Here is an 18,606-nt window from a genome sequence, read left to right as displayed (position 1 = left end):
GCTGATGACAACTGGTCGAGCGATTCCACTAGATTCATTTTAAATGCCGCACTTTTTCCAAAACTATTTTGTACGATGCAAACTAGGCGTCTTCGAATTTTCATTGTCTGAGCGATTTGATCGGCAGATGTTTGATTTCACTCATGCGCGTTAAAGATTAACAGGAAGAAACTTGCCTGCGAGATAAATTCACTAGATAACTAGACGGCACTTTGCGATCCCTCTGTTATCCTTCAGATACGATGGATCAAAGTTGCAAATTTTTTTTAAACTTCTTAACCTCGTAGATATGTCCTTTACTAATAACGCGTTTATTATATCATTCCCTGAAAATTACGTCAAAGAATTTGGTGTTTTGTTAAGACAACACTTCTTACTGATTATTTCGGTGAATTCTCAGAACTTGTTCGATAAATAATGAATTGACTTTGCGAGAAAAAGTTGAATGATTTTTCACCTTTTATGGGAGTTACAAGATAAAGCTGATTACCTGCTTTAAACAGAAAATTTCTACTAAAAACGACAAAACAAAAAAGAAAAGACACATAGAAGCTAATGCACATTGTTTGACTTATGGCAAGCGCACATTGTAAAACACACCCTTGCGGCTCTGCGATAACTGATTTGTCTTCCATTCACCAGTCACGGTATGTGGGGATAAAACCACAGAAGAGACCATACAGCGGAGCCTATGCTAAAAACTTAACTCTAAAACAGAGGATTGTCTCGCACTCGAATAATTTGCCGGTAAAAGATGACGATTGTTTTTATGTTTTGTTTTGTCTTTCATGCGAATTTAAAAAAAAGCATCCTCGACACCTTTATTGTAATGACCGTCTTGGATATATTTGGTAAACCATATCAGAAGCTTGCGCACGTGAATGTCTGATTTTGGTTCTGTGGTCTGCGTTTTGCTCGCAATCGGCAATCGGTAAGTTATAAAAAAGTAACCGCAGGAAAATAATGTTTTGACAAGTACAACTCTCGTAAATCTTTCAGTTATTAGATGGTTATTTTTAATGCTTTTTTTTCGTCTTCTTTCTTTTATATGAATAACGTGTGAATGAGACTGTTCAGTTTTGGTTAGCAGCAACTGTACTGGAAATTTAGATATTTCAAATCCTGAAAATACAAACTGATTATTAAAGTCAGATAATTACATCACAAATTCAGTGTTATGTCTGCTTTTGTTTCCTGCGTAAAAAAAGAAAAACATTTGCTTAAATTCCAATACCTGAGACCGTAATTCAATCCGGCCAGATATCTATCTTGGTCCAATCTGGATTTTTCTTTCTTTTCGTCTAATCGCTATAATGCTGTCGGGGTAAAGTGCCAAAAACAAAAATGGGAAAATTAAAACACGCAAAATTGGAAGGTGTCAGGCAATGCACTGTTCATCCAAGAAAACTGTGCATGTATTAAAAATTGTCTTTGAAATATGAAAGGAGACCTGTATAAATTAGTTCTAATAAAGTTAACTCACAATTTAAAGCGTGTTTTTAAGAACTATCAAAATCTTAAGGGAGAATTAATGCGCACAATCCTAAACCCTATGCCCAACCCTGTCCCAACCCTATGGTTATGATTTCTATTGCGCTTCTCATTCTTTCCCTTAGCTTTTTTTTTTGCAATCTTCTTTGACCAAATCATGGCAATTAGCTGCATGTCCTAGATATAATTTGCTCAACCATGACGTTGGCCGATTTAAAATCTCTTTGTGAAAATACCCCGTGAAAGTCAATTCGATTTGTTTTCGCACCATCGGGTGAGCGATATCCCGGAAATCTTGTGAACTGTGTCCTCTGATGATCCTAAGATATGCCTTCAGGGAAGATCTATTTCATCATAATTTCGTAAATAGCCTTAGCTACCCTCAAGTTTCTAAGCTGGAGTATCCAGAGTTCTCAGTAAGCAAATTGGAAACCATTCTATCGAGGTAAGATTGCTCCTTCAATTATCTTTTATAGCATCGAATGGTTCGGTAAACTTTGTTTTCGAAGCAAAGAGATCTGAGGTAAATAAAACTAATGTATTTTAATCGATAACATCTTTGTTCGACGTGGTCAGACGATTATTGTCGGGCCATTTAGAAGCAACTTTCTTACTGAAAAATTCTCGGTAGAAGTTAACCAAATCGATAGAGGCTCGTACAGATTGACGGCCGAGAGTGGTCATTTGAATTTAATTGTCCCAGCCCTATAGTTATGCGGTTTCGTTTGTTCAAATTTACTGAAAGAGAACAGGACGTTTTTCTGTACAAATTAAAGAATAATGTGCGTGCGATTGGAAGCCATTAAGCTTGACTTTCGCACTATCAGCCAAATAGCAACAGCTTATCAACTTGAACGAATTATTCCATAAGTAAATCACCGCACATTAGCCTAATGAGCTTTGAGCTTTCTTAGGAAATATCTACACTTCTTTGAGTAAGACCCTCTCCCTGTTCTTGGCATATGTTCCAAAAAGTAACACCCTTGCCCTTGTCTGTTTCCGGTTCTATTCTTAATTTCAAACAGCACGCTAGCTTTCCAATGATCTAATTGTGAGTGGCCGCTAACAATTTGTTAGGAATGCAACACGTTTAGTACCAACAAAATGATTTGGTTATAGTTTAGCCGTGAATTCATGTATTTCCTGACCAGTTCCTTTTTCTTTTCTGTATTGCGGTCTGCCTTTGTCGACTAAGCCTTCAACAGATCTGGCTCCGATTGTTCGAAGAGTGAATAGCGCTATCTACTGGATATCTTTCCGGTCGATAGTGCAGTACGTTTTGTTACTGAATACTTATCCGCTCAGGATGGCGTTTTATCCGCTCTTTAAACAACTGGGCCCAGAAGACCAGCACCGAAAGAAAGACAACAGGCTTACGAACAATCTCTGTGTAAAAGCACTAGGTCATGTCCATTATTGTCTGTCCTTGTCTCTTCTCGTCTAGTGCTTCATCAAGCTTAGTGAACGAATGTGTTTAAGCTGAATTTGACGCCATCAAATTTTCGATGTCATCGTCATGCGATTAATTTAAATTTAAAACATAAATAAATGAATAAAGAATGCCGAAGAACATTAACAACAATGCTTTTTTTCGAAATTGGATATTTGCGGTCAGGGCTAATTATGGATATCAACCACGCCTTTCTAAGTGATTCTCTGAGAGTCAAAAACATAAATTTCAGGGTCACATTCCTGAGATTTTGCGTACAAATGTCGAAAACAACATGTGTAAATATGTTTTGAAAAACTTGTGTTCATTTTGTGGAGTCGATAAAAAGATTGCACCGTTGAATAATGAGCAAACTCTAGAAAATCAAATAAACGCAAAAATTAAGTTGTTTATCGCCATCGGTCATTCTTCTAACGGACATCCGAAAATAAAACCAAAACTAACGCAGGGTGAGGTCAACACATCAAAATTCAGGTAAAAATCTTCTAAAAATTTGTTTTTCCGTGCTCGAAAGGATTGATTACCGCTAAAATAAAGGCGGAGTGACCGTACTCTCAATCAAACCACTCCAAAATATTCCCTAACTTCTGCTCTATTCAGTCAGCACAACGATCGAAATATAAGGCAGTGCAAATAGGTAAATTTTGCCCATCTAAGCGCTAATTTTCCGCGTAACATTTAAGAGGAAAATTTACAGATGAAACTAAAATGAGGGAGGGGGAAGTGGGAACGGGGAACTGGGAACAGGTAATCGGAGAATTGTTATGAGGTAGTCCGCATAACAATCAAAAATGTCTGAGCCCCAGTTTTGAGCATGCGCTCTCCGAACTCGGTCGTTATAGCAATCAGCATTGGACGATAAATGAAGTTTTTATCGAGGGGTTTTGAACAACACCTTTTAATTCATAAAATTGTATTTGTGCAGGAGCCCAAGTAATGGGCTCCTGATTTGTGCTTATATAAATTGCAGGTGTGAAAGAAATCAAGTTTTCGAAAAGGTGGGTGTCTGAGAATCAATCGTAACATCTGATAGAAGACCTCATTAACTGCCGTTTATGGAAATCTGAGATAGGGAGCCAAACTAATGGAAAGGAAACGTTGAGATTCTCGTACATAAAGGTTATCTAATGATATATATGTACTCTTTTGATTGACCATTTTGTTTGGAGCTTTACTGAAAAGCTAAGCGCCTTTAGAACACCATGAATCACCAGTTTATGAGGTTTATGGCCCGAAAGAACTCTGTCAGGTCGTGCTTTAAGACATTTCATTGTTGCAATGTGCGCTCACACCGGCGCAGACTTTTATCCGCTGTGATCATTCGTCCAGCTGATGGTTGAGGCCACACCCAAAAATTGATATATTCGTCAGAGAGCCAATTGTATCTGTCATTCACCGCAATAGCGAATATGACATAAATTTATAGGACCAAGCTCATAAGTGTAAAATGAACCACAATTTCTGACCCTGATGATAGTTGTAAAATGACAGCAATGATTTGACCAGTGGAAACACACTTGTCTGGTCACAATCCCTTCATGCTCCTCGGGATGTAATCCGTTCAGCCAGCTTGGCGCATGTGTATTGCATCTGTAAGGAGGAACACACGTTGTCGCCATCTTAGTTCCAGACTCCTCGCTGAATCGGTACCACGATCTCTCTTTTAGACGGTCACACTTGATTTCATTCGCAGGAAAAGAACGGCGTCTGTCCGCCTCTGTGAACCACTTGTACCCAACACAGCCTAAATTTAGGCCAACGATATTAAAAGAAAAGATGTAAAAGCCGGTGACTTTTCCTGGCTAAAATTGATGCAGGACGTTTTCTCTCAGAGACTTTCAAAACATATAAAGAAGCCATTAAGATTGATCCCCCCTCCATTCCCCATAATGATATGTGGTCCACCCACGCCCCCCCCCTCCCCCCTAGGTGACAAATAACGACGGGTCTCTAACTTATTTACTCTAACTTAGCGGCCCAAATTCGTAATTTCATTCCGAAAAATGCATGCCCTTTTTCTTTTATTTTATGGCTTTTTCAAATCATATACTTACCTATTGGTGAGCAACTTGTTTTTCCATTCCCAAAGAATCCCTCTTTGCAGATACATTTGTATGAGCCCACCGTATTATGACACACAGCATCACTATGACAACCGTGTAAAGTTCTACTTTTGCATTCATCGATATCTGAGATGACAAAACGGCAAAATTGTAGGTGGTGCTTAAAAAATAGAACAGTAATGGAGTGTGTCGTAAAATGACCCTAACGCTGAATCGGACACTACCCTGAGAGATCAAGAAAGTCATTATTGAAGGTCAATGAAAGAAAATTTTCATCCATATCAATTTTGAAGTAAACCAGGTAAAGTTGACTGTCGAAAATATCATATCTCTTTCATCAGCGACTTTACTAACGACAATATGTGATGTAGAACAAGTGATGATTATCATCCGCTTTCCTGAAAGTATATTCAACTTGTAAGGAGAATTTGCATGTTGAAAAAATTTTGGCAGTTACAAAATTGACGCTTCCGGTGATTACAAGTTTCTACCACAGAGTGGGAGAGAAAGTGTGTGCAGATTACAGCGGCAGCTTAGATAAGTACTCACCATTTGATTCGCCGACATCACAATTTAACAAACTCGCTTTTCCTGAAGTAACAGACGATTGTATCCAGAATCCACCGCTTCTCATAGCTGCTCCTTCACTTCGTTTTATTTCTGCACAAGATTCTGCGGGTAACTCAGGGATAGAACCCAGAGGAACTAGGGAAAAAATAAAAAAAAACAAGAGGAAAAAAGGAAAAAAATAGGGACGAGAAAAAATAAAAACTGTTGTCGAACTATCTGTTGCAATAGAATTTCGTGACTCAAATTTATCTCCGAATCCGAAATCACTTCGCACAATAAACACGTATGTTCCAGATTTGCGAAATCTGTTATTAGTTACCTCTCTTTTTCCATCGCCTCACGTAAAGGCATTCTTTATTTGTGACAAAGTCCTCTGGCCTAGCCTCCTTTGTTCGTTTATTCAACTCACAAATGTCCTTTAATGGGACAAGGTTTAAGCTTTGGCATTTGTCGTCTTCGTTGCATTCCTGCACGCATTCTGAGAGGCTTTTAGCCTCAAGAGTCTTGAATGTGTGACCGCGAAGCATCATGCCATGGATAGACGATTCTCTCCCACAATTCGTCGTGGTCACTTTGGAAAGCTGCATCAGTATGAAGATAACTCGGATGACGGAAAATTGAAGATCGGTCATGTTGCTCAACTTTTGTATTTTGAATTCTTATCTGGGAGAGAGATATTACTTAAGATATCACAAAGATCAAACTTTCGGCTTCCGTCTAAAAAACCTTTCCTCTTAGATTGCTAGTCGGTTTGGTTTCCAGCTCAAGTTGCTAGCAGTTATCCATCTTAAGATATACGAAACACCCTTGAATGAATGTGAAATATTTAAACCTTAGTAAATGACTTTCCAGAAATTTTACTGTGATGTACATCGAAAGTTTGAACGTCTTTTACTGCAATTGATTCTCATGTGCCAAAAGAAAAAAAAAACAAACTATATGTTCATGTCATTCCTTCATCTCGTCGTTTCCATAACATTTCCACTTGATGTTACCCTTAGACTTAAAACTTGTTTTATAAAATTGTAATGATACAGACGTCCTTTCGATAAACGAGGCGATAATTTATAAGATGAAATAAATCAGCCAGTTCAGTAAGGATAAAAACCTTTTTTGGGAGGTGTGTGCTCCATTAGCCGTTCATGAAATCTTCAATCCAAATCTCTGAACCGGAAAAAGAAAGGTATCCTTTTTCAAACAACAGCTTATCTTATCTTATCTGGCTTGTAGTCAGCTCACTTTATTCGCCCCTTTTTTTCATATACAGTAATCGAGATCTTGTTTAATTTTTCCTCATCCTTAATTTTTCGCTCGTTTTCCATACCCATCACCGTAGAGTTTGTGGTACCTGCAATTTTCAAATACGTTTAACCCCGTTCTCTCGAAATGTGGCTCAATTAAGAAAAAGATTACGTTCATAGCTGGAAAAATATTTCGCAAGAAGTAAAAGAAAGTTGTACAGCAAACCGCTTACATGACCTTACCGAGTCTTTTGGTTTCTTGTCGTCACGACCATTCCTGATTCTATTTCGAAGCTAAGTTATCCACTATACCTTGAAAAATGCGATTTTTTCTTTCTTTTCGTGTGAAAATAAATTGAAAATACAGATGTAATGAGGCCTATAGCTAAAGCGGCGAGGTGGGAAACAATTTGTTTGTCCTAAAAGCTTCTCAGGCAATTACTATCGTTTCAATTTTAAATAAAGGGAATAAAAGAATACAAAACAAGAAAGAAACAATAACGCCATTACTTCAAGCCCCAGCCCTTGCATGCAAATTGTTCTCTGCGTCCGATTTCAAGTTGTAATACATGAAAAAATTATGCGCATCTGATTGGCTGAAACCGAGTGCATTTTTCGTGGAACACGAGTGCTGAGTTGTAACAAGACTGCAAACTGCAAATAGCATGGGTTGCCAAATTTTCGTCCGTCTTGACTTTCTAGGATGCGTTTCTCACGTAAATTATTAAAAAGTAACAACATGATTTCGAGTGCAATTTGGTGTTAATAAGCACCTATAAATTTTTCAAAGACTACAAACTGCACTCGCGCTACGGGCTCGAAAAATTTTGTTAGCTTTGTTTATTAACACCAAATTGCATTCGAAATCATGTTATTACCTATACAAGACTACTGAAAGTGCCTTTCGTTGGTTCGATTTTTGACAAGTTCTTTTCATTTTCTTTCACCTAATTGTTTTCATTCTGAGCTTATTTCTGGGGATGAATGCTTTTCACGCAATTGTTTTTTACAATCATCAATTTTCATTTTGTTTTGTTTCTTTTTGTATCTTTGGACTTTGCCTCCTTCATCGCCTTAATAGAATTTTCTTATCGGTTCCCCGTACTAAAACCGTTGGACTAATGGCTGAGACCTCGAGACAATTTAAGTGTATTTACTGTTACCTCCATGGATTGCAGCGTGCTATTTGGAGAATTAGGAAGGAGACGATCTCCTGATAATCTTCGTCTGGAAGGATTGACTCTGGATTTGCAAAAATCGTAGTAATAGTGAAAAGGAGTGTGGCTGAGTGAATGTTGACCGCTGTGAGAGGCATTTCTGGAGCATCATTGATTCACATCGAAAACACATCTTTCATCATTTGACACATGTTTTCACATCCTTCAAAATTTGCGATCTCACCTTTAGTTGAATTTTTATCCTCTCTCAACTTAACATAAAATCGTTGCCTTTACTGTGTTATTTTTGATTGCTGAAAGATTTTTTTGACAACCTATCCGATAAGAGAGTAAGTGTAAAACACTTAACACTTTACAAAAAGTCAAATTCAAATAATTTTTAACGTACGAAAGTGATCTAGAATCATATACGTAATGGGCGTGCGGACACAAGATGACTTGCTCTTAAAATATCTTTATTACACTTGTTTGAAAAGCGTTCTTCTATACACAGAGTGCTCTCTTTCGATGAGCTATCTACTTCTCAAATGAAACATTACTAACCTTTTCTACCATTAGGTGATAAATAAGTCAAACTGCTGTCAGTAACTGAAAAACTGAAAATAAAAGCACTTCACTGTCGCTAAAGTAACATGGAAAATTATTCCTTTTCTTGTGGTAAATACTCTTTTTCCTCGATACTTTGATTATTCTTGGTTGCATGGTGCATAGGTTTCAAAGTGCACTCAGAAAAACGCGAGAACAGTTTATATTCTCTTAACAAAAATTATTTTCGAAACCCGTGTTGCATAACTTACACCTCTCAGCATGTTTTGTTACCGTGAAATATGTACGAATATAGAAATGCAATTACCAATCCAATACTTCGCTAGAGAGCTTCTGTACAATATTATCAGGTAATAACCGCGGTGTAAAAAATTTTCACGCTCTGATATGGTCAAGTTTGAGGAAATTTTGAATTGAATCAAGAAGGTAAGCTGGGATTTCTTTGGTTTGTTTTAATTCGCTCCGTAATTGGTTCAGAAAACTTGCGCTACTTTGTCAACCAATTAGATTCAAAACTAAAACAAACCACGACTTGTTCATTCCCATTTTTCCCGCGCTTCAGACAGTTTTCCTTTTTTTTTTTGTACTTACGGTTCTAGTTGGCCGCCTTTTCATTTGTTCTGATTTGGCTGTTGTAAACACAATGGTTTTGATATTACGACAAACATCGTTACCGGTCTTAATGGGTTAGGAAAAGTGAAACACTATGATTATGCTTATACGCAAAGTAAAGTTTTATGTTAGGCCAAGTTGTAGAGCATCAGACCGCGAAATTGTCAGCGGTGCTAATCATGTTAGCGAAGATAACAGCCTATTTTATTTGCTAATATTGACAGTAGCCTCCACTGACAGATGCCTGTGGGCTCAGCTTGAGCAGGTACCTGTTGCCTCCAACTGGTAAAGCTGTCGATGCCGATCCCCTCAAAATTATTCTCGCTGGACCTCAAGGGGTTTATCATCCACTTCCCATTAGCTTAGCAATACTTGTTTTGTTTTGGAGTTGAAACCACATTTTTATTATAATTATCAGTTTCATCAACCAAAAATAGGTGATTGTAAACAGTTTATAATCTCTTGCAAAAAACAAAAAACAAACAAAAAAAGACTTACTAACGGGCAAAAACACTCTTATGAATTCTGGAAGAGCAAGAACATGGACTGGACTTATGAACATGGACTGGTTTTTTTTTTTGTCAAGCAAAAGTTGTTTCTCTGTCTATCAGTTTTAGAAGGGGGTACAAAACGGAAATAAACATATTTTTTGCGGCTGAGCGAAGCTTGAACAAACCGTTACTTCCTCTCCTTCCTCTGACCCCTCAGTCGAACAGCGGGCTCCGTCTGTTGTTGTCTGCTTTCAGTTATTTTATTTTCAATTTGAGTTTGCAATCTTGTTTAAGCGTTTCCATAGGCCCCTGTAAAATATCCCCAGGGCATGTTGAGATCGCAACCAGATGACACTGACGAATAGAAAGGAATAGAACAGTCCAGTATTTCAAAATTCCGTTCCATTGACAAGCATTACTTTTTCGATTGATTGAGTAATCAGATAAATTCGATTGGTGCACAAATAAAATCAAGAAATGTCAGAAGAAACACAGCACACTTGCTCCGTTCTCCTCTTCCCTCCCCCCTCCCCCTCCCTCCACCATTACTCTCTTTGTCATTTGTGTTCCTTTCGCGATAACGTGTTGTTCTTCCAAGTTTTGTATGGTTTCAGATGTCGACCGTGTTGATAATGTGTGTACATCAAAGCAGAATGATTGGCTCTCTCGAGTCCAATTGGCCAATCAAATCCGATGTCTCATTTACAATTCAAAGCAAAGTATGTCAACTAAAGGTTATTAGCTGTCAAATTTTATTCTCTGTGCGACCGCGTGACATAGCTTATTGCGGAATTGGAAATTTTTCGTAAATTATTTACCGCTAATCGAGATCCTGTATTCAGCTACAGAAGCGTTTAAGCTGGTTCAAAATCGATAATAGTTGTTGGACGCGAATTTAGTTGTCTAAGGTGAGTTGTCTTCACTGTTTATGACTATAAGCTGAAGCTAAAGTTACTCAATTATCACCCGTAAGTTTCAGCAGCTGAGCTCTAAGCGAATTTTATAAGTCACAAATGACCAATTTATTACCTCACCGATTTGAGGAGAATCAGTGTCTCAAATTCCTCTCTAAGAGAAGTGTACAAAGCGAGAATCAAAGTTGTAACTTCGAAATGTCCAAACTGCAAACAATTATCATTTTAATAGGGCATGACTCGCTTCATTAAATTACCGTAGCATGGAGTATGTTCGTTAATCAAGAAAAAAATAGTTATTATACACGGAGGTCCACAGCTGTGAATGAAACAAATCAATTTACTGCGGAACAAAAAACAAGTTGCCACACGCAGTGTTCGTATTTTAGAATATAAACTAGCTTTAATGCTCACCGAGGCGTTAAATGAGTGCTGTTATAACCGCAAACAAAGGAGAAGTAAATAACTTGCAAAGAACCATGAAAGAAAATAACTTGCTATACTAAAATTAGAAGACCTTTAGGAACGGATGAACGCGTGCTAATTACAACTTTTAAAAACATGTCCGAATGAACGGAGCAATATTAAGGTAAACAACTTGACTCGGAACTTTGAGTTGCTGCTGACATTTTGACGGCGAGCACCAAACTTAGTTAATTGGCGCATTGCATCGACCATAATTAGGGTACAATCTTAAATGCTGTTTGAATGTTGTATCATCGTCCTTTCAAGTATTATTATACAGTAGTTGAGTGAAATGACTGAAAAATGTCGCTTTGAATCTGGGAAATAAATCCCAAGCGTGTTATTCTTGCGTCTTCTTGTTACAAAAGATCTGCGCACGACCCTTACAATAACTTTTAAATTATCAGTTAGCCACAGGTATTTGCTCTGTGTTGTTTCTGATAATATCAAAACATTTACTGAGCATTGCACTATTTATGTGGTGTTTGCAAAGAAGGCTTTAAATGCGTCAAGGAATTTTTTCAGGCAGTTGATCAGTCATGAAATCACTAAAGCAAGAAATTTTGGTATTTATCTATTTGTTTGGTACGCCATGTTTTATACAGCTCTATCACTTTCTATTATGATTTAAATTCGCATTATGTCACGCACCAAAACAGAAAGTGCACAGCACCTGAGAGCACATAACCTTCCTTACTTTTGGTTTTACGCACTTCCTGTGTTGAGATTTTCTCATGCTTTGCATTGAAATGTGGAACTTGGCAATTTAATCAAAATCATGAGTCCTCAAGGAATGAGTGGTTTAATGCTGTAATGTTTTTATGGAAAAAATACTTAATTGATGAAGAAGAAACGCCCGATTGCGCAAAACTACTCTTGTGTGATTGCGTGACACCTTATGACGTCAGAGCTGAGAAGTCCCATTTCCGGCATGCCTTTAAACGGGCTAAAGTTTATTGAGTTATCAGACAGTTTAATTATATATAGAGCGAAGGGCTGGATATCAATTCTGAACAGTTTGAGTCCACATTGCGCCAGAGGAGTAGCATTTGTTTCGAGTCATTAAGAGAAGGTGAGGCAAGGCAAACTTCACTCCTTTATAATCAGAGTGAAACTCGAAAATTACTTAATATTGTGAAAGATACGGTTTCGAAACTCATCGATTCAATCACAATTCTAAAATATTTGTTCATCAAGTGATATTGCCTGGTGAAAGCTAGTTTCAGTTTTGATTCTGTCTAGGATTGCCAGCGTTTGATGAATTTGTGAATATTGCTTAGTGGTTTCAGAGATGGTATTTGGTAACAATTATACATCACTCTGAAGTGTAAACTACGTGTCTTCAAACTAAATGCGCGATGTTTAAAAGTCCATTCTTCTTAATCTATGTTTCTCCGAGTTATTTGTTCACTTTCTAAATTTAGCTTGTATGCAATAGCCTTTAATTTACTGACGGAATTTCTATAAGTCCGTTTCGTAATTTTAACGGGAAAATATTTGAATCCCCTTTAAAGTAGACGGTATAAGTGGATTATTTTGGACGAACATGATCCTTTAATCTTCCTTAGGTTAATTAACATGTTCATTTCCCTGTAAAATATCATCAATCATGTGGGACTCACGAGATTTTATCCAATATCCGAAGTTGATTATTTTTGGCAGAGTTCAGCATTATACCGCCGACGGACTTGTGGAGGCTTTTGAAAAAACATGGTCATTTCCGTAAAAAACTTTCATGTCGCAAAATACAGTACGAACTTCCGCTGCTTTTTTTATATTTTTCGTTTATTTGTCGTCTTTAATTGTCAACACAATATTGAGGTAACCAACCCTAGCGACACGTACAGACCCATTGGTCGATATTGGCCAATAGCCCAACTTCGACAACGACCAACACGGTTCGAAATAGAAATTCGTGGCTTGACACGTCGTCATCGGCTTGAAATGCGTTTGCAGATCAATCCTTGTTTGTTTGCTCGCCCCTGTGGTTTGAAAGTTCTTCTAAACTTGATTTTACAGTGTTTCATTGTCATTTAATTGTTTGTTTACGTTTATTCATCTAGTTAATTTTTTTTTCAGCCATGCCTAACCAGTTTCAGAAGGAGAGCTTAGACGCGCACAATCAATACCGCGCTCAACATGGTGCCCCACCATTGAAATGGTCCTCAAAACTTGCGTCCGATGCGGAGAAATGGGCTAAACAACTGGTGAAGTTAAATCGCCTTCAACATCACACTGGAGATGATGGCGAAAATCTTGCGTATGCTTCAGGTAAACCTATCAGGATTTTTTTGTTTTTGTATGTTTGTTTGTTTCCTTCGCCTCACATGCACACATAGACTTTACCTAATCTCCTACTCGGGTCCTACAAACTGAAATGTAGGATCTTACAACCGCTTGGTCGTGGTAGGTGTGGGTACGAGACTAGCCTGTTCCTAAGGTTCAGTTGGTAAGACGAAGTGAGATAGTAAACGGCGCGATAGAAGCAGTGGAGTGAAAAAACGAGGGAGGTCGCGACCCGACCCATGCTTCCGTCGTTCTTTTCATCCCACCGCTACATGACTACCGCAGGTTATTACATGACACGAGGAATTGGAACCTCTGTGAGCTGAAATTTATCGTTTGTTTGTATCGTGTTCTTTTCACGAGTGGAACAACAAAGTTGTCACGTTCGTTTCCGCTAGTTTAGTGACTCCTTTACCATATGCTGATTTTTGGTGCGTTGCCTAGCACCACGAGAAAATTAGGAAAGCTCACTATGTCCGATAGGAAAATAATATGTTGCAAAGGCAAACCCTAAGTATTGGTGACGCAAATGCGTAAAAACATGGGAAAGACAGGAAAAAAACTGATTGGAAGTGAATCGATATAATAAACCCCACCTGGCATGTATTTAGATTCGATCGAGGAGAACTTGCTCGAGGTAATCAAGTCGAGGTTTCGTGTTAAACTTTCCGCCCAAAGAAATTAATTAAATTGAGACAGCAGAATTTTCTCTTTCGTGGTTTGACTTGATCCATATGGCCTTTCATATCATTAAGTAAGGTCCTACCATAGAAGTTTTTGTCGTTTTCCTGCTGCTGCGTTCATGAAAACAGCGGCTAAACAAGTAGAGGTTGTCGTTTCACAGTATGACGTCTCTATAGTTTACTCGCATCCAAACATGTTGAATTTATTCTACTGCGTCAAACTTTGATGATTTTGATACTTCTCTCCTAGGCTATGAACTAACAGGTCAGAGAGCCGTAGATATGTGGTACGAAGAGATCAAAGACTACAACTTTGGCAACCCTGGATTTTCTTCAGGAACAGGCCACTTTACCCAAGTTATATGGGTAGGCTCGCAGGAGGTGGGGGTCGCCAAAGCAAGCAACGCTAATGGCACACAATTTGTAGTTGCACGGTACTACCCTGCTGGGAACGTTCTGGGGCGCTTTCCGGAAAATGTCCAGCCCAAAGGGTCTAAGATTTCCAAAAATGCTGGTAAGAAGACGGAACAGCCTCGAGGTAGCAGGCCAGTGGGTGGGAAAGTGCAAGTCACCGTCAATACCAAAGGCGCTACTGACAAACCACGTGAGTTTGACGACGTTTTTCCGAACTAATGTTCATTTGTTCTAATGACTGGTTATCTAAAACTCTACTCCGGATTTCGATCTTGGTCTGAAGTTTTCCTTTGTAATTAAATAAGCAATTTGCACCGAGAGGGGGAGATATGGGAATGCAAGGAAAAATGCTCCAATCTTTTGCGATGCAAACGCTGGTACCAAACGCTGCCTTGGGAATAAAATTTTCTCGCGATACGGGTTTTTTTTCGCTAGTTTTAGTGTATCCCGCGACAGGTTACAGGTTACGAGAGGTTACAAATCTCATTCATGGGTTTTTTGTTGGATTATGGTTGTTTTCATTTTGCTTGTTATCATGCTGATAAGTCGCAACAACCAATCATTCACTTCGTATTCCGCAGAGAATTTTTGTGAAAATCTCAACCTTGCTGCAGAATCTTAACCCCAAAGCAAATGGCGCAAACCCAGACTGTTTTGTTTGAATGCGATAATCAAAGCAATTGATCGTACGAATCTGTTTTGGATGAAGTCCAGATGAATGGTTTGTCGCAAAGACTTGTCTCAGCTACCTGAATTCCCCATATAATTGTTCTTTTGAACTCCTTCTTTTCCTACGTAACTCATTAATATCGTTCATTTTCTGAACTAGAAAGCACCAGGGAATTCAAGAATGAACTTCTCAAGTCACACAACGAAATCCGCACCCAACATGGTGCACCTTCTCTGAAATGGAATTCGAAACTGGCTGCGGAGGCACAATCTTGGGCAGAAGATTTGGCAAGTAGGAACTGTATACAGCCCAGCAGCTCAAATGACTACGGAGAGAATATTGCTTATATGTCCGGTAAGATAGATATTTAGATTTTCTGCAGTTTATACATCCAGGAACAACTGAATTACCAGTTGCGCGCTAGAAAAGAGAATGAGAGGGAAAACGCACGCAAGTGTCTTTTCTCGTGCGTGGCATCCCGGACGTTTTAGCTGGTCATTAGGCGGTCTCGGTTCCTTTTAACTTAGATACCATGGTAAATCATGTCGTCACTGTGGTAAACTCGAATTCCTCACAGATTTTGAGACAAAAATCACCTACGGCAAAGATAAATCTGTAAGACTGCAAAACTCTGCAAAACGTGAGCAAAGTTGGTACTTGCCAAAAAATTAACTGAAAACATCGATGGAACAACGAATGAAATGAAAACAATCTAGCTTACTACTGACCCTATTTTATAGAATTTCTATATTTGATTTCATTGTTGCCTTTGTAAGTAATTTGAAATATAATGGAATTTGGCACGCGCCGTTTTTCACATGAAAGATACATTAAGAAGATTGAAAGAAACAGTCAGTGATCTAAGTGAAGCGAATTGTAGCACTCTCCTCTATCTCGACCTATGATTTTCCTCATTTGTTTACTACTTGGTATGTTCAGTAATTTACTCAATGAATCAGCCTTATTTATTAACTGATTTTTTTTTTGTGCCGTAGGAGGGCAACTGACAGGGAGAAAGGTAACTGATATGTGGTACGAGGAACACGACAAATACAGCTTCAGAAACCCAGGGTTTTCTTCGACTACTGGCCATTTTACCCAGATAGTCTGGCAAAGTTCTAAAGAAATGGGAGCCGGAAAAGCTGTCAGTTCAAGCGGAGCACAATTTGTCGTGGCGCGATATCAGCCCCCAGGGAATGTCCGGGGGCAGTTCCCCGAAAATGTCAAACCGGCGGGGACCGGAGGGGGAGGTGAGTAATAAAGTCCAATTTTTGTGATTTAGGTCTTTGTAAAATACTTGAAAACTGATATTTTTCAGCAGCAATTAAAACGCTCAGGCTTTCCTTCGACACTCTGAATTTCTTACTCAGTGGCTCCGAGGATTTGATCTAACCCGGCGCTGTCTTTTCGCACCTTTAACAATGGATAATAAGCCCCTGTATCTTAAAATTTGGTAATTTTTTTACTCCCTGTGGCCTGACTCATCTCAAGTGCATATGCAGACTTCACGTTGCAGGTGATCGCTTTTTTTGAGGTGGAGGTTCCACCGTATCGTGCCATCACTTCTTCGGCTGCACGTAACGACGTAACGTACTTTTAGTGTTGGTCGTTTAGAGCCTCAACGAAAATTTGGTGTGAAAGAATTTACTATTTTTTCTACGATTTGTGTTATATATGTATCTTTTTGTTGCCTTTCAGGTGGAGAAAGTTGTTGTGTCATTTTGTGATAAAAGAAATACAAGAGATTTAATCTGGTACTGAAGGCTCGTCGGTGGAACACCGGAATCGAATTTTTTTGTTAGACTTCAAAGAGAAATAAACAATAGGTATACTACAATCGCGGACGAAACATGTTTGGACAGGATGTTCATTTATGATAGTCTCGCTTCTCAAATCTCACTGGAAAAGAACAAAAATCACACCCCTCCTCACTGCACCCTCCTTGACCCAATATGTCAAATGTATGTTTCCTCGGCGAGGACAAATAACGCAAACAATATTGAATGAGGCACAAAGGCCAAGAAAAGTGCCATATATGAACCAGGATTGAAAAAAGGTTTACTGTAGGTCTACTCTTTATGGTAGCCAATTCAGATTATCGCCTCGGCAATTGATAAAACCAAATATCTTGTACTACCCTCCACTGAGGCAACACCACGGTTTCTTTAGAAACCGTTACCCCATTTGCACTTGGCGTAGTTGTCTCAACAGTTTTGTCCGCGACTCTCGTGTGAGTGCTTCAGAAAATCATGATCAAAAACGGCAGATTGGAAGGCAAAAAAAAAAACACTCAATAGATTATACCGCACAGGAGATGTTAAGGAAAAGAGAAAATGAATGAAAAGATTTTGAAATAGTTAACATTCTGGTAATCGAGCATTACTGGTATAGACAGAAGCTAAGTTATTGTCATGAATTTATTCAATAAAATCGACGCAATCAACTAAATAGTTATGATTTCATTTTGCCCTGCTTCACCCTGGTCCCACTTCACTCTTTCGTGGTTGTTTGTTGTAGTAGTTTTTTGTGTTGTTGTTTTTTATCTGAAGTTGTTGCTGTTGTTGTTTCAGCAAGCTCACATTAGTGCTGCGGCAAAACCGGTTCTGCTTTGTTTGCCATCTCGCTCCTGGCGGGTTCACAGACTATCGTTGTTGTTACTGTTTTTATTTTTACTATTTGATGTTGCTTTGTTTTCTCTCGTCACAAAATTTCACCCGATGGATTTCTTTGTGGTGACCTGCCGTGAATTTTATCTGGGTTTAGTCACCGTATCTTTGTGCTTAAAAGTCGTGTTTTTGAACCCATCGTCTCTTGACATTATCCCATATAGCTAGTAAACATTTACAATGGATCAGTAAGGCCTGAGGCCTAGTTGTCTTGAGGGCTTTTGCGATTAAGAGCTTATTAATAAACATATAATGTATCCTAATTCAATCGTAGAATTAGAAGCTGTTATTCTGATTGTTTGAGTCTTTTGGGATTTCTGGCTCTGACTCGAGCCTAAAACAAGATGTAAATCATCTAATTCTAGAAACTTGGGCGGTAGACATCTGTCAACTTCTTAATGGGCAACGGCCGGTTGCTGACGGTGTTATTCGTGGAATATGCCAATTTCTTAAATCATCACAAAATATATTATTTTTGAGGGAAAAAAGGCACTTTGTATCATCTTAGAAAGATTTTAAAGTAGTTCAGTAGAAGGTCTCCGCTCACCTCAAAGAAATTCAATCTTCTTTGTTCGTTTTTCTCTTAGTGTGCAAGCCCGTCCTCGTAACCCAGGGTTTAATGATCGGGTGGAAGGGAAATAAAAACGTCCTTTGTCCATCGAAGCAGCTGTTCTATCTTCCTTTAGCCTTTTCTAAATACTTTCGGGTCTCTGAGGATGATGCTAGTCCTAGCTTTGTCATATTCGAATGTTTAACTATCTTTTTTATCAGAAGACCACATAATTTTTTTTCATGTGAGGGAAATTTTCCCGAAATAGTTTATAATTTGATTTCAGTACTAGTTTGATTAGGTTCTTTCAGTATTC

The 18,606-nt window shown here is 38.5% G+C and overlaps 2 protein-coding genes across 6 annotated transcripts; one reads left to right on the top strand and one right to left on the bottom strand.

Annotated features, from left to right (window-relative positions):
- Positions 1–1,847: 1,847 nt before the first annotated feature.
- On the top strand, positions 1,848–17,522 carry LOC113676558 (uncharacterized). 5 transcript variants are annotated; one of them, XM_089182962.1, is made up of 6 exons: positions 1,848–1,936; positions 13,101–13,292; positions 14,241–14,594; positions 15,234–15,428; positions 16,070–16,324; positions 16,773–17,522. In XM_089182962.1, exons 2-6 carry the CDS (start codon positions 13,103–13,105, stop codon positions 16,799–16,801), a joined length of 1,023 nt encoding a protein of 340 aa, XP_089039088.1. In that variant the 5' UTR covers positions 1,848–1,936; positions 13,101–13,102; the 3' UTR covers positions 16,802–17,522. The 5 variants fall into 5 exon arrangements, with proteins under 5 accessions (XP_089039088.1, XP_089039087.1, XP_089039086.1 ...); XM_089182961.1 differs by lacking the exon at positions 1,848–1,936 and adding an exon at positions 10,389–10,550; XM_089182960.1 differs by lacking the exon at positions 1,848–1,936 and adding an exon at positions 11,796–12,093.
- Positions 3,791–7,113, bottom strand: LOC113676519 (uromodulin). Its single transcript, XM_089182964.1, has 4 exons — positions 5,894–7,113; positions 5,554–5,709; positions 4,996–5,130; positions 3,791–4,685 (listed from the first exon to the last, which is right to left on the bottom strand). Exons 1-4 carry the CDS (start codon positions 6,204–6,206, stop codon positions 4,330–4,332), a joined length of 960 nt encoding a protein of 319 aa, XP_089039090.1. The 5' UTR covers positions 6,207–7,113; the 3' UTR covers positions 3,791–4,329.
- Positions 17,523–18,606: the final 1,084 nt, after the last annotated feature.

This window comes from Pocillopora damicornis, chromosome 9 (genome assembly GCF_964200805.1).
Source record: "Pocillopora damicornis chromosome 9, jaPocDami1.2, whole genome shotgun sequence".
Taxonomy (NCBI): domain Eukaryota; kingdom Metazoa; phylum Cnidaria; class Anthozoa; order Scleractinia; family Pocilloporidae; genus Pocillopora; species Pocillopora damicornis.
Note: the sequence above shows the minus strand (reverse complement) of the source record. Positions and strands in the feature narration are given on the sequence as shown.

What these genes read in the sequence shown, in the direction of transcription:
- LOC113676519 (XM_089182964.1), bottom strand. Translation starts at nt 6,206, where the DNA reads ATGACCGATCTTCAATTTTCCGTCATCCGAGTTATCTTCATACTGATG. An exon ending in TGATGTCGGCGAATCAAATG is followed by an intron (nt 5,131 to 5,553) that starts GTGAGTACTTAT and finishes TTGTCATCTCAG; the next exon opens with ATATCGATGAATGCAAAAGT. An exon ending in AACAAGTTGCTCACCAATAG is followed by an intron (nt 4,686 to 4,995) that starts GTAAGTATATGA and finishes GCCTAAATTTAG; the next exon opens with GCTGTGTTGGGTACAAGTGG.
- LOC113676558 (XM_089182958.1), top strand. Translation starts at nt 12,966, where the DNA reads ATGCGTTTGCAGATCAATCCTTGTTTGTTTGCTCGCCCCTGTG. An exon ending in TTTGTTTGCTCGCCCCTGTG is followed by an intron (nt 13,009 to 13,100) that starts GTTTGAAAGTTC and finishes TTTTTTTTTCAG; the next exon opens with CCATGCCTAACCAGTTTCAG. An exon ending in GGCGGGGACCGGAGGGGGAG is followed by an intron (nt 16,325 to 16,772) that starts GTGAGTAATAAA and finishes GTTGCCTTTCAG; the next exon opens with GTGGAGAAAGTTGTTGTGTC.